At 40.0% G+C, this 14373-nt stretch overlaps 1 protein-coding gene across 1 annotated transcript in view; it reads left to right on the top strand.

The window, feature by feature from the left end:
• Positions 1-14373, top strand: part of TRMT61B (tRNA methyltransferase 61B) — a 198066-nt gene that overhangs the window by 41363 nt on the left and 142330 nt on the right. The window contains exon 3 of the mRNA XM_053712646.1: positions 11246-11436. Within this exon, the coding sequence (XP_053568621.1) occupies positions 11246-11436 (191 nt within the window). The remainder of the gene's footprint in view (positions 1-11245; positions 11437-14373) is intronic.

The following is a 14373-nucleotide window of genomic DNA, read 5'->3' on the forward strand; positions in this document are numbered from 1 at the left end:
ATTCATTTTGATCGCCGTCAATCTACCATACCATGAGAATTTCCCTTTTTTCCACTTTGCCAAGTCACCTCTAATGGCCCTATAAATTGGAAGATAGTTTAACTTATATAGATCTGACCAGCTGTCGCTTAGTTTAACTCCCAAGTAAGTGATGTGCTTTTTCCCCCCCTCAATATTGAAATTCAGTTCAATCATCTTTTTCGTGTGTGCTGGGAGACAGACCTGAAGAGCCTCGCACTTGGCAGCATTAATCTTGTAGCCCGAAATTATTGAGAACTCGTCTAATGTTTTGTACAGGTGTGTTAATGAGTGTAGGGGCCTGGTTATCGTTAGTAACACGTCATCCGCGAACAACATTAATTTATGTTCTGAATCCACCACCTGTATTCCCCTGATATCTTTTTCGTTCCTAATATATGAGGCCAGTGGCTCTATGCATAGGGCGAATAACAATGGTGACAGTGGGCACCCCTGTCGAGTCCCGTTCAAGATTGTTATTTGTCTAGAAATGTGTCCCGCTGCCCCCACTACCGCTGGTGGACTAGAATAGATACCTTTGAGAGCCTGTATAAAGGACCCTTTAAACCCCATGGTCGAGAGCACTGTAAACATGAAACCCCAGTCTACCCTGTCGAACGCTTTTTCTGCGTCCAATGACAGGAATAGAGCTGGGGTCCCAGCAGCCCTCGCGAAATCTATTAAGGTGGTAGCTCTCCTAACATTATCCGGAGCCTCCCTTCCCTGTACAAAGCCCACTTGATCCTGGTGGACCAGCGTGGGGACTATCTGATTTAATCTATTTGCCATTATCTTGGCAAAGATCTTTATGTCGTGGTTTATCAAGGATATCGGTCTATAATTCTGACATAATTTAGTGTTTTTTCCCCCTTTTGGAATCACAATTATCTTAGCTTTAAGTGTTTCTCTAGGTATCTCCCAACCCTCCATTATTCCATTACAGAAGTTGACCAAATGGGGTATCAGCTCATTTCTAAAAAGTTTGTAGTATTCCCCGGTCAGTCCGTCAGGGCCTGCCGCCTTACCAGTTTTCAAATCCTTAATTACCCTCAGGACCTCTACACTAGTTATTTTCTTGTTAAGACTCTCTAAATCACTATCTTTTACGGTCGGGAGTCTTGCTCTCTCTAAAAATTGTCTGTCTCGTCTTGTCCTCTATATCCCCTGGCCCTAATTTTTTCCCATCATAGAGAGTTTCGTAATACTTTGCGAAGCTATCAGCTATTTCTTGTGGGTGTGTGGTGAGATCCCCCTTTTCTGTATAAAGCTTAGGGATGGAGAAGAATTTATTTCTTTCTCTCAATTTGTATGCCAAGAACCTATCGGGTTTGTTGGCGTATACAAAATAATGGGCTCTCATCCGCAGGGCTGCCCTAACGGAAGCGTCATTCAAGATTTTAGCCAACTCCCTCCTCTTTGCCACTAAAAGTTGGTAAATGTGAGTGGATGTGTTTTGACGGTGGTCTTTTTCTAATTGTTCAACTTCTTTCTGAAGGGTATCTACTAATTTTGCTGACGTTTTATTTTTAATTGACTTCTCCTTTATTAACAGACCTCTAATATTACTTTCTTATAATGACTCAAACTGGCGTACTATTATATAAAGCCACTTCTGCAACCTCAAGTGTAGTGACCTTCCTGTGAAGCAAAGGTCATAGTCTTTAACAGTTCTATCATACTGATCAATTTTAATAAACAGTCTTCTTCAGAACCTCGAACCAAAGTCCAGTACACATTATTAACAAAAAAACCTGTAAGAAAAATACAACTCTAACAGTATTATATACTCATCTGTCCGGCGTTCATGTCCTGAAAAGTCTCGCACCACTCGGTCGTGCAAGTCCAGCACGGCCAAGTCCAAAGACAGAGCACCACTAAGTATCACTTAATTTCAACCTTGAAAAGAAAAAGAAAAGGAAAAAAAGTCCCTGTATCTTCATGTCTTCTTTCTCTTCTCGGGAACACGAGTCCACTTCTTCTGGAGTGGCATTCTGTTACCCTCTTCACCCCCTGCTGAGGGTCTTTGTTGATGAAAAGTAGGTGGTTCAAGTTTCATTTTTCTGCAAGTCTCTGGGATCTCTGCTGGGTCTTTAATTGATATGACTCTATTTTCCCAAGAGATGTGCAGAGCGAATGGGAATCCCCATCTATACGGGACCTGATTTTTCCTCAGTAGGGCTGTGAGTGGACGAAGAGCCCCTCTTCTCTGTAGTGTCCTTAGGCATAAATCCTGAAAGAACTGGATGATATTGCCCTGATGCTTGTATGTCGGGTGTCTGCGTGCTGCCGCCATTATTTCTTCCTTTTCTTGGAATCTGAGCATGTGAATTATTATATCTCTAGGCGGGTCATCACCTTTAGGTTTTGGCCTAAGTGCCCTGTGTGCCCTTTCTATCTGAAATTTCTCCTCACCTTCGACCCCTGTGATACCTTGAAATAAATTGAGTAGATACGTATTCAGCTCTTTTGGGGTTACCGATTCTGGGACACCTTTAAGGCGTATATTGCAGCGGCGGCTGCGGTTCTCGAGATCCTCGAGCTTGTCATGTACATCATCCAGCTCTTGTTGATGGGCTGTCGTCTGAGATGAAAGATCATTTAGTCCTTCTGTTAGAGCTTCTCCACTTTCTTCTAAGGAGTCAACTCTAGAACCTAGATCGCCCACTTCCTGTTTAAGTTCCGATAGACTGTTAGCGACCGTGTTCTGGAGCGTTTCAATTTTTTCAAGGAGCCTCTCAAAATTTGTAGAAATGTCCTGTTTTGACACCAGCTGTTCTAGATCAGCTCTGGTTAGGGGTTCGTGGCTACCCGCCTCTGGGAGGGGGTTCGTGTCGTTATCTCCCTCTCTGTCTGCTTGGGGTGATCTTTGTTCTGGTGACCTCTCCCCCCTGGAAGCTTTAAAAAAGATGGGCGCCGTAGCCTGCTTGTTAGCTGGTGTAGTTTTAATGTTCCTTCTAGAGGCCATGCCTGCGGCTCCTCAATTACCAGGCAGAGACTAACTTATGTGTAAATCAATATGTTCACCTCCAGCAGTCTATTAGTCACTTAAGTGCCCCTTCAGTACACTGTCATCGTGTTTCCAAAATCTGTATATTGGTGGGGAAGCATACCATAGGCCACAGATGATGTCACAACAACTTACAGTCCCCTCTTCTGGCCCTCTTCAGTTTACTTTCTATTTTAAGGCCTCTTTCAGGTAATGCCGGTGTGTTCACTACATGTGTCTCTTATGACCCCTATTTAGTTCTGAAAAGGTCTATGTGATCCTGCAGGGCCTAAGCAAGCTTCAGCTAAACATGTGGAGGGTCATTTACAGTGCCTCACAATGCATCCTTGTTCTTACTGATCATAGGGGCTCGTGCTGCTCATTTTTCCCCCCTGCAGCTTTTTGTGCCTTTCTGTGTTTAATTCGATGCTGTTTATTTACAGCTGTGAGGTATCGTTGGCAATTGCGGGCCTCCCTGCGTGTCCCCGTGTGTAACTATCTCTCTCGTTACCTATGCAGGGTCACCCACTGTGCAACACCGCCCCAGTGACTAGACCCCTCGTGAGGATACCCCTTGCCTTACATTACTGGTCCTCCACGGACATGCGGCAAACACCGCAACTCACATCTGCTGTTTTGAGATGAGCCCGGCACTACTGTGTGCTCTGGATCTATCGTTGGGTTGCCACGTGGGATACAAGCATGGCCGCTGTCTCCTTTCTGCCCGCTCCTCTACTCGTGAGTAATTTCCTTGTCGGGTGCTCAGCGCGGCGTTCCGCCGCTAACCTCAAACTGCTCCGGTCCTTTTGATCTTGCCTCCGGACATCTATCTCTTGGCTAGCATGAGGCAAATTTGTCAAATACGCCTGTTGATCTTTTTGGCTGCCTGGAGCTTTACCTTTATGCGGCCATTCCGCTCTCCCTCCAGGCTCCGCCTATCCGGTTTTAACTTTAGCAAGTCGTCTTCACCACGTCTAGATGCCTGAATGCATTTAGTTGCTGCCATGTGATTGGCTGATTAGCAATTTGTGTTACTAAGCAATGGAACAGGTGTACCAACTAAAGTGGCCGGTGAGTGTAGATCCTCCATTATGTTTTTTTTTTTTTTTTTTTACACTCTGTCTTTATTTATAAGAATGCCCTCAAATGTGTATTTTCATAAGGAAACAAATAACTATAAGCCCAGACATAATTATTAATTATAATCACCCTGGACTCATTTGACCAGGATGATTCTCTCATGCAATTGGTTGTTTGAGAGCAGGGGGTGGCATTGCATGAGCGAATGTTTGTGCAGTGCTAAATATGGGGAACAAATGCACCCCAAAATTTGCGATGAAACTGACAGGTTTACAACATTGTCCACCCACAAATTGATAAGCCCTGTGTATTTGTTGAAATATAAGCTGAGCACAAGTGAGATGCTTAGCTTTCCCTCTCACATAAAAAATAAATAATCTGTGATACAAAGCATTTTTTTTAACTCTCATGCTATATTTACAAATTGAGTATAAATAAGAATTTCTTTCATGTAATTGGCGAAAGTTTATGAGCTAGTGACTACAATCCTACCAGGAGGGGCTAAGTTTCCCAAACCTCAAAATGCCTATAAATACACCCCTCACCACACCCACAATTCAGTTTTACAAACTTTTCCTCCTATGGAGGTGGTGAAGTAAGTTTGTGCTAAGATTTCTATGTTGATATGCGCTTCTCAGCATTTTGAAGTTCTTTCCTCTCAGAGTACAGTGAATGTCAGAGGGATGTGAAGGGAGTATCACCTATTGATTTTATGGTTTTCCCCACGGGAAATCTTTTCATAGGTTCTCTGTTATCGGTCGTAGAGATTCATCTACCTCCCTTTTCAGATCGACGATATACTCTCATATTCCATTACCTCTACTGATAACCGTTTCAGTACTGGTTTGGCTATCTGCTATATGTGGATGGGTTTCTTTCGGTAAGTATGTTTTTCTTTACTTAAGATACTCTCAGCTATGGTTCGGCACTTAATGTATTAATATAAAGTTTTAAATATATGTATTGTACTTATATTTGCCATGAGTCAGGTTTATGTATATTTCCTTTTGCAGACTATAAGTTTCAAAATTGGGAAACATATTTAGGAAGTAATTTTTTCTTACCTGGGGTATAGTCTGTCTTCAAATTAACTGCTTTTTCATTAATTTTCACTGGCAAAATTAGGCTTGCGAGGTCGCAAAATGCTGATGTTTGTTGCGTCATTCTTGGCACGAGAATTTTTTGTCACGAAGGTACGTTTGGTGACACAAATTCGTCATTTCCGGCGTCTTAGTTGACGCCGGGTTTCCTTGCAAGGTTGCGTCTGCCATGACGCGAGTTGCGTCATTTCCGAATGTTGTTAGCGCCAAAAAAAATGTCATTTTGCGTTGTGCGTCATACTTGGTGCCAAATAATTTAATTATTTAAACCCCACTTCCTATATGCTTCTTGCCTTTTTATATGCTCAGAGGGCTATGCTGTTTGCATTTTTTCCCCATTCCTGAAACTGCCATATAAGGAAATTGATAATTTTGCTTTATATGTTGTTTTTTCTTTTACATTTGCAAGATGTCTCAATCTGATCCTGTCTCAGAAACTACTGTTGGATCCCTGCTGCCTGATAACAGTTCTACCAAAGCTAAGTGTATCTGTTGTAAATTAGCAGAGATTATATCTCCAGCTGCAGTATGTAATAGTTGTCATGATAAGCTTTTACATTCAGAGAATGTATCCATCAGTACTAGTACAATGCCTGCTGTTTTTTTCAACATCTAATGTACATGATATCCCTGTGAATATAAAAGATTTTATTGCTGATGCATTTCAGAAGGCTTTGTCTGCCATCCCGCCTTCTAATAAACGTAAAAGGTCTTTTAAAAGTTGATGAAATTTCAAATGACCGACAACATACTGAATTATCCTCCTCTGATGAGGATCTGTCTGATTCAGAAGATCCTACCTCAGATATTGACACTGACAAATCTACTTATCTGTTTAAAATGGAGTATCTTCCTTGTTAAAAGAGGTGTTGATTACTTTGGATATTGAGGAAACTAGTCTTCTTCATACCAAAACTAGTAAACGTTTAAATTATGTTTATAAACCTCCTGTGGTTACTCCAGAGGTTTTTCCAGTACCTGATGCTATTTCTGATATTTCTGATATGATTTAAACGGAATGGAACAGGCCTGGTACTTCTTTTATTCCTTCCTCTAGGTCTAAAAAGTTGTATCCTTTGCCAGCAATTAGATTGGAGTTTTGGGAAAAAATCCCCAAAGTTGATGGGGCTATTTCTACTCTTGCCCAAGTACTACTATCCCTATGGAATATAGTACTTTCTTTAAGGACCCTTTAGATAGAATATAAATAAGCTTTCCTTAGATAAGATTCAAGTTTCCTATCTTCTCAGGCCTGCCATTTTTATGGCTGATGTTGCAGTTGCATCAACTTTTTGGTTGGAAAGCTTAGCGCAACAGGAAACAGATCCTGATTTGTCTAGTATATTGTTCGCTTGCTTCAACATGCTAATCATTTTATCTGTGATGCTATTTTTGATATCCTCAAAATTAATGTTAAATATATGTCTTTAGCTTTGTGGCTCAAATATTGGAATGCTGACATGGTATCTAAGTCTAGATTACTATCTATTTCTTTCCAAGGTAACAATTTACTTGGTTCTCAGTTGGATTCCATTATTTCAACTGTTACTGGGGGGAAGGGAGTTTTTTTTTTACCTCAGGATAAAAGATCTAAGGGTAAATCTAAAGCTTCTAATCATTTTAGTTATTTTCGACAGAATAAGGAACAGAAAGCACATCCTTCCCCCAAAGAATCTGGTTCCAATTGGTAACCTTTTTCAAGTTGGAATAAATCCAAGCCTTTTAAGAAACCAAAGCCAGCCTGCAAGACTGCATAAAGGTGCGGCCCTCATTCCAGCTCAGCTGGTGGGGTGCAGATTAAAATTTTTACAAAACATTTGGGCAGATTCTGTCCAAAATCAATGAATTCAGAGCATTGTCTCTCTAGGGTATCGAATAGGATTCAGAGTAAGACCTCCTTTGAGAAGAAATTTTCTCTCACGCGTTCCAGCAAATCCAGTAAAGACTCAGGCTTTTCTGAAGTGTGTTTCAGATCTAGAGCTTTCAGGGGTAATTATACCAGTTCCGTTTCAGGAACAGGGTCTGGGGTTTTATTCAAATCTATTCATTGTCCAAAAGAAAGAAACTTCATTCACGCCAGTTCTGGATCTGAAAATTTTGAACCGTTTTTTTAAGAGTGCCAACTTTCAAAATGGTTACTAGAAGGACTATTCTGCCTTTTGTTCATCAAGGGCATTATATGTCCACAATAGACTTACAGGATGCATATCTTCATATTCCTATTCATCCAGACCACTATCGGTTTCTGAGATGCTCTTTTCTAGACAAGCATTACCAATTTGTCGCTCTTCCATTTAACTTAGCGACAGCTCCAAGATTTTTTTCAAAGGTCCTCGGTGCCCTACTCTCTGTAATCAGAGAACAGGGTATTGCGGTGTTTCCTTATTTGGACGATATCTTGTTACTAGCTCAGTCTTTACATTCTGCCAAATCTCACACAAATCAACTAGTGTTGTTTCTTCAAAGACATGTTTGGAGGATCAATTTACCAAAAAGTTCCTTGATTCCTCAGACAAGGGTCGCCTATTTAGGTTTCCAGATAGATTCAGTGTCCATGACTTTGTTACGAACAGACAAGAGATGAATAAAATTGGTTTCAGCTTGTCGGAACCTTGAGTCTCAATCATTCCCTTCAGTGGCTATGTGCATGAAAGTTTTGTATGCTGAATCAATGGTGCAGGGATTATACAAAGATATCACAATTAATTTCCTTAAAACCCAATGTTCAACTTTCTCTGACTTGGTGGTTAGATCATCATCGTATAATTCAAGGGGCCTCTTTTATTCGTCCAACCTGGACTGTAATCACAACAGATGCAAGTCGTTCAGGTTGGGGAGCTGTCTGAGGATCTCTGACAGCACAAGGGGTTTGGAAATCTCAAGAGGCGAGGTTAACAATCAATATTTTAGAACTCTGCTATTTTCAGGGCTCTTCAGGTTTGGCCTCTGTTGAAGAGAGAACAACAATCATCAGGGTGGAACTCACAGTCCCCTAGCTATGAAAGATGCATCTTGTCTAATTTCTGTGGTACATATCCTAGGTGTAGATAATTTGGAAGCGGATTATCTCAGCCGTTACATCCGGGGGAGTGGTCCCTCCATCCAGATGTGTTTTTTCAGATGTGGGGTCTTCCAGAAATAGATCTGATGGCTTCCCATCTAAACAAGAAACTTCCCTGGTACCTATCCAGGTCCAGGGATCCTCAGGCGGAGTCGGTGGAAGCGTTGGCAGTTCCTTGGTTTTACCAACCTACTTATATCTTCCCGCCTCTAGTGATCTCCAAGATCATCATGGAATATTTGTTTGTTTCTAGTAGCACCAGCATGGCCTCACAGGTTCTGGTATGCGGATCTTGTCCGGATGTCCAGTTGTTAACCTTGGCCACTTCCTTCAAGACCAGACCTTCTGTCTCAAGGTCCATTTTTCCATCAGTATTTCAAATCATTAAATTTGAAGGTATTGAAATTGAACGCTTAGTGCTTAGTCATAGAGGTTTCTATGTCTCAGTGAATGATACTATGTTACAGGCTCGTAAATCTGTTTCTAGGAAGATTTATTATAAAGTTTGGAAGACTTATTTTTCCTGGTGTTCTCATAAATTCTCCTGGCATTCTTTTAGAATTCCTAGAATTTTACAGATTCTTTAGGATGGTTTGGATAAAGGTTTGCCTGCAAGTTCCTTGAAAGGACAAATCTCTGCTCTTCAGGTTTGGCCTCTGTTGAAGAGAGAACCATTCATTTGTTTTCAGACAGATAATGTCACAACTGTGGCATATGTCAATCATCAGGGTGGGACTCACAGTCCCCTAGCTATGAAAGAAGTATCGCCGATACCTTCTTGGGCGGAATCTTGTCTAATTTCTGCGGTACATATCCCAGGTGTAGACAGTTGGGAAGCGGATTATCTCAGCCGTCAGACTTTACATCCGGGGGAGTGGTCGCTCCATCCAGATGTGTTTTTTCAGATTGTTCAGATGTGGGATCTTCCAGATCTGATGGCTTCCCATCTAAACAAAAAACTTCCCAGGTACCTATCCAGGTCCAGGGATCCTCATGCGGAGTTGGTGGATGTGTTAGCAGTTCCTTGGTTTTACCAACCTGCTTATATCTTCCTGCCTCTAGTTCTTCTTCCAAGAGTGATTTCCAAGATCATCATGGGACTTTTTTTGTGTTTCTAGTAGCATTAGCATGGCCTCACAGGTTCTGGTATGCGGATCTTGTCCAGATGTCCAGTTGTCAACCTTGGCCACTTCCTTTAAGATCAGACCTTCTGTCTCAAGGTCCGTTTTTCCATCAGGATCTCAAATCATTAAATTTGAAGGTATGGAAATTGAACGCTTAGTGCTTAGTCATAGAGGTTTCTCTGACTCAGTGATTGATACTATGTTACAGGCTCGTAAATCTGTTTCTAGGAAGATTTATTATCAAGTTTGGAAGACTTATATTTCATGGTGGTCTTCTCATAAATTCTCCTGGCATTCTTTTAGAATTCCTAGAATTTTACAGTTTCTTCAGGATGGTTTGGATAAAGGTTTGTCTGCAAGTTCCTTGAAGGGACTAATCTCTGCTCTTTCTGTTTTATTTCACAGAAAGATTGCTAAGCTTCCTGATATTCACTGTTTTGTATAGGCTTTGGTCCATATCAATACTGTCATTAAATCGATCTCTCCTCCTTGGAAACTTAATTTGGTTTTGAAGGCTTTACGGGCTCCTCCTTTTGAGCCTATGCATTCTTTGGATATCAAACTACTTTCTTGGAAAGTGTTATTCCTTTTGGCTATCTCTTCTGCTAGAAGAGTTTCTGAATCATCTGCTCTTTCTTGTGAGTCACCTTTTCTGATTTTCCATCAAGATAAAGCAGTTTTGCGGCCTTAATTTAAATTTTTACCTAAAGTTGTGAATTCTAACAACATTAATAGGGAAAATGTTGTCCCCTCTTTGTGTCCTAATCCTAAAAATTCTTTGTAGAGATACTTACATTCTCTGGATATTGTAAGATGTTTTAAATATTATGTTGAAGCTACTAAAGATTTCAGGAAGTCTTCTAGTCTATTTGTTGTCTTTTCTGGTTCTAGGAAAGGTCAGAATGCTTCTGCCATTTCCTGGGCATCTTGGTTAAAGCTTTTGATTAATCAGGCTTATTTGGAGTCGGGTCAGGTCCCGTCTCAGAGAATTACAGCTCATTCTACTAGATCATTCTCAACTTCGTGGGCTTTTAAGAATGAAGCTTCAGTTGATCAGATTTGCAAAGCAGCGACTTGGTCTTCTTTGCATTTACTAAATTCTACCGTTTTGATGGATTTGCCTCTTCGGAAGCAGTTTTTGGTAGAAAAGTTCTTCAGCCAGCTGTCTGTTTGATTCCTCTGCTTATGTTTTAAGTTTTTTCTTTTCAGTTATGAGAAAAACTTGTTTTGGATGTGGATTTATTTTTTTCAGCGGAAAATGGCTGTTTTTATTTGTATCCCTCCCTCTCTAGTGACTCTTCTGTGGAGTTCCACATCTTGGGTATTACAATCCCATATATCTCTAGCTCATGGACTCTTGCCATTTACATGAAAGAAAACATAATTTATGTAAGAACTTACCTGATAAATTAATTTCTTTCATATTGGCAAGTGTCCTTGAGACCCACCCTTTTTATGGTGGTTATGTTTTTTTTGTATAAAGCACAATTATATTTCCAGTTCCTTTTTTGATGCTTTTTACTTTCTTTTTCACCCCACTACTTGTCTATTCGTTAAACTGAATTGTGGGTGTGGTGAGGGGTGTATTTATAGGCATTTTGAGGTTTGGGAGACTGCCCCTCCTGGTAGGATTGTATATCACATACGTCACTAGCTCGTGGACTCTTGCCAATATGAAAGAAATGCATTTATCAGGTAAGTTCTTACATAATTTATGTTTGGTTCACTTTTATGAATCTGCATTATATAAGATTTCTGTAAAAAAATTAAGTTAGCTAATACTTTTTTATTTTGCATAATACACTATTTTCTAATCAAATCTTGTAGACGGTTGACATTTTTTTCTTTTATCATAAAACATTTACTCTTTCTTCAGTTGGCCCAAATGGATGTATCTACAGCTTTGAAATACGGAAAGACCATCACTCAATAGCAACGAAAAATTTCTGGAAATGGAAAAATGCATGGGATATACAGCACCAGAACCCTTGGCCAGAGAATGTTTACTTTATCAACAAGGATATATCAGATGGTTTAGCTGAAATAAAGTCTGTTTCATTTGATGCTGTAAGTTGTCGGTGAGCAGTGTAACTTGATCAAAGATTTTGTTTTATTTTTTCAGGGCCTATGATTACCCAAAAACTTCACTCGCCCCATCGAGCGAGTAAATGACAAATCTTACCTGCCCGCAAGAAAATGTAATCGCCCGTGTGTGTCGTCATGTAGATTGTATATATCTTATTAAAAAAAAAAGCAAAGCGTGTTAATATATTCTCATAAAGCATTGCCAGTAAGTTGAGAAAATATCCAATGCAAAACTGAGCAGCATTAAAAAAAATCAGCTGTTATGCTCGCAAAAAATAAAGTGCTTTTGCAAAGGGCCAGACTAAGACCAAAAATAGGCCCAGGAATATTAAGGCAGAGCAGCCCACTCCTCTTACCCCCATTATTTAACCATACAATATAAATTACAAGTATAATGTATATAATTTGATTATGGACATGTACAGATTATATTAATGAAGTAGATGAAGAATTGTCATCCAAGTGACATGCACATATAAATACATAGATATACAGTATAATATAGACACACACACATATATATATATATATATATATATATATATATATATATAGACACACACACACACATATATATATATATATATATATAGACACAAATACATATTTATATATATATATATATATATAAGCACCAAGAGATATGAAGAGCGCTGGATAGTGTATTCTTAGTAATAATAACTTGAAAAGACCCGGTACTTCCAACAGCACCTATTACCTATGGAGTATATTGTGTACAAGCCCTCTATAGTACACTCAATACTGAGGAAAAAGTGTGTTGCAAGCCGGAGTACAGCGCTATGTTAGAAAATACCCAACGCCTAGATTTCGAGTTTTGTCGGTAAAGACCCGGGGTGCTAACGAGCCTTTTTTTTCCCAGCGCACCCTTAAGACAATGCTGGTATTACGAGTTGTCTGAATGGCTGCGTTAGCCTCAGAAAAGGGAGCGTTGAGCATAATTTAGCTCCACTTCAACCCTCAATACCAGCGTTGCTTACGGTAGCGTTAAGCTGGAAAAATGTGCTCGTGCACGATATCCCCATAAGAAACAATGGGCCTGAGCTGGCTGCAAAAAAAACTAACACTTGCAAAAAAACAGCGGTCAGCTCCTAACGCAGCCCCATTGATTCCTATGGGGAAACACTCTCTAATTCTACACCTAACACCCTAACATGAACCCCGAGTCTAAACACCCCTAACCTTACACTTATTAACCCCTAATCTGCCGCCCCCGCTATCGCTGACACCTGCATTATATTATTAACCCCTAATCTGCCGCTCCGGACACCGCCGCCACCTACATTCTAGCTATGAACCCCTAATCTGCTGTCCCTAACATCGCCAACACCTATATTATATTTATTACCCCCTAATCTGCCCCCCCCCCATCGTCGCTGCCACCTACCTACACTTATTAACCCCTAATCTGCCGACCGGACCTCGCCGCCACTATAATAAATGTATTAACCCCTAAACCGCCGCACTCCCGTCTGACTTTTTTTTGCGGTTGGAGTCTTGTCGGTAGAGGCTCTACCGCTCACTTCTTCCAAGACTCGAAATACCAGCGTTAGGCAAATCCCATAGAAAAGATAGGATACGCAATTCACGTAAGGGGATCTGCGGTAGCCTCGAGTCGCGGAAAGAAAGTGAGCGGTAGACCCTTTCCTGCCTGACTTTAAATACCAGTGGGCGTTAAAAAGCAGCGTTAGGACCCCTTAACGCTGCTTTTTAACCCTAACGCAGAACTCTAAATCTAGGCGTAAGTCTTTTGATAAATTGATTTAGCGAAAACCCATATACCTATTGTCTATATATCCTGTTTTGTTGGCAAATATTTTCTAGACAAAAATGTGTATTTACATGTATACACCCCAATAAATATTAGAAAAACTCTTATAAGAGATGGTTAAGCTCCTTATAGATAAATAAATATCCAATTATTTTGCAAACACTAATTAATCTGATATTGAAATGTTATTATGCTGTACAGTTCATTGAAATAATCCGAAGTCGAATAGGAGTAAAGAGTGACAGTCCCCGTCGGGGTTCCTACTTACATTCCTTGACCCCAATCTTATGAGGTAAGTGCCGCACCATAAGAAAGATAAATCCCGAGGATTTCCAAAATCCCTTGTTCAGCTTCTTGAGGGATGGTAGAATCTTCTTCCAATTGTATGTTCCAGATCACATGCTGTCCGGCGGCTTCTCATTCACTTGCTTAGCCTGCAAGGACCCTTATAAGAGTTTTTCTAATATTTATTGGGGTGTATACATTTATATAATCATTTTTGTCTAGAAAATATTTGCCAACAAAACAGGATATATAGACAATAGGTATATGGGTTTTCGCTAAATCAATTTATCAAAAGACTTAGGTATTTTCTAACATAGCGCTGTATTCCCTCTTGCAATACACATATATATATATATATATATATATATATATATATATATTCACAATCAGACACACACACACACATACACACACTTTATATATATATATATATATATATATATATATATATATATATATATATATATATATATATATGTATGTATATGGACACACAAAATAGACTTTAAGAATTGCTCTTTAGAAACTTTTTTAAAATGTATTTTGTAAGATAAACATCACTTACTGTGCCGAGCAGTAGCCTATATTAGAGGATGGCCATAAATAATGTGTACAAAGTGAACAAGTTCACAGTACTGTTTCATGTACTGTATTAGCATGACAGCTAAGTCCCACACACCTCCTCCTGAAAGCCATTTGACCTCACAGCGACCTAGCACATCAGAACGAAGTACTGTTTACGTCATACTAAATTCACACACACACTCACCGCACTAGCACAGACGCATGACCACCTTAGTTTGGGAAGAACCAACTGACAAGGAGAAGATGGAGAGCCATGGAGA

This window comes from Bombina bombina, chromosome 4, assembly GCF_027579735.1.
Source record: "Bombina bombina isolate aBomBom1 chromosome 4, aBomBom1.pri, whole genome shotgun sequence".
Classification (NCBI taxonomy): Eukaryota; Metazoa; Chordata; class Amphibia; order Anura; family Bombinatoridae; genus Bombina; species Bombina bombina.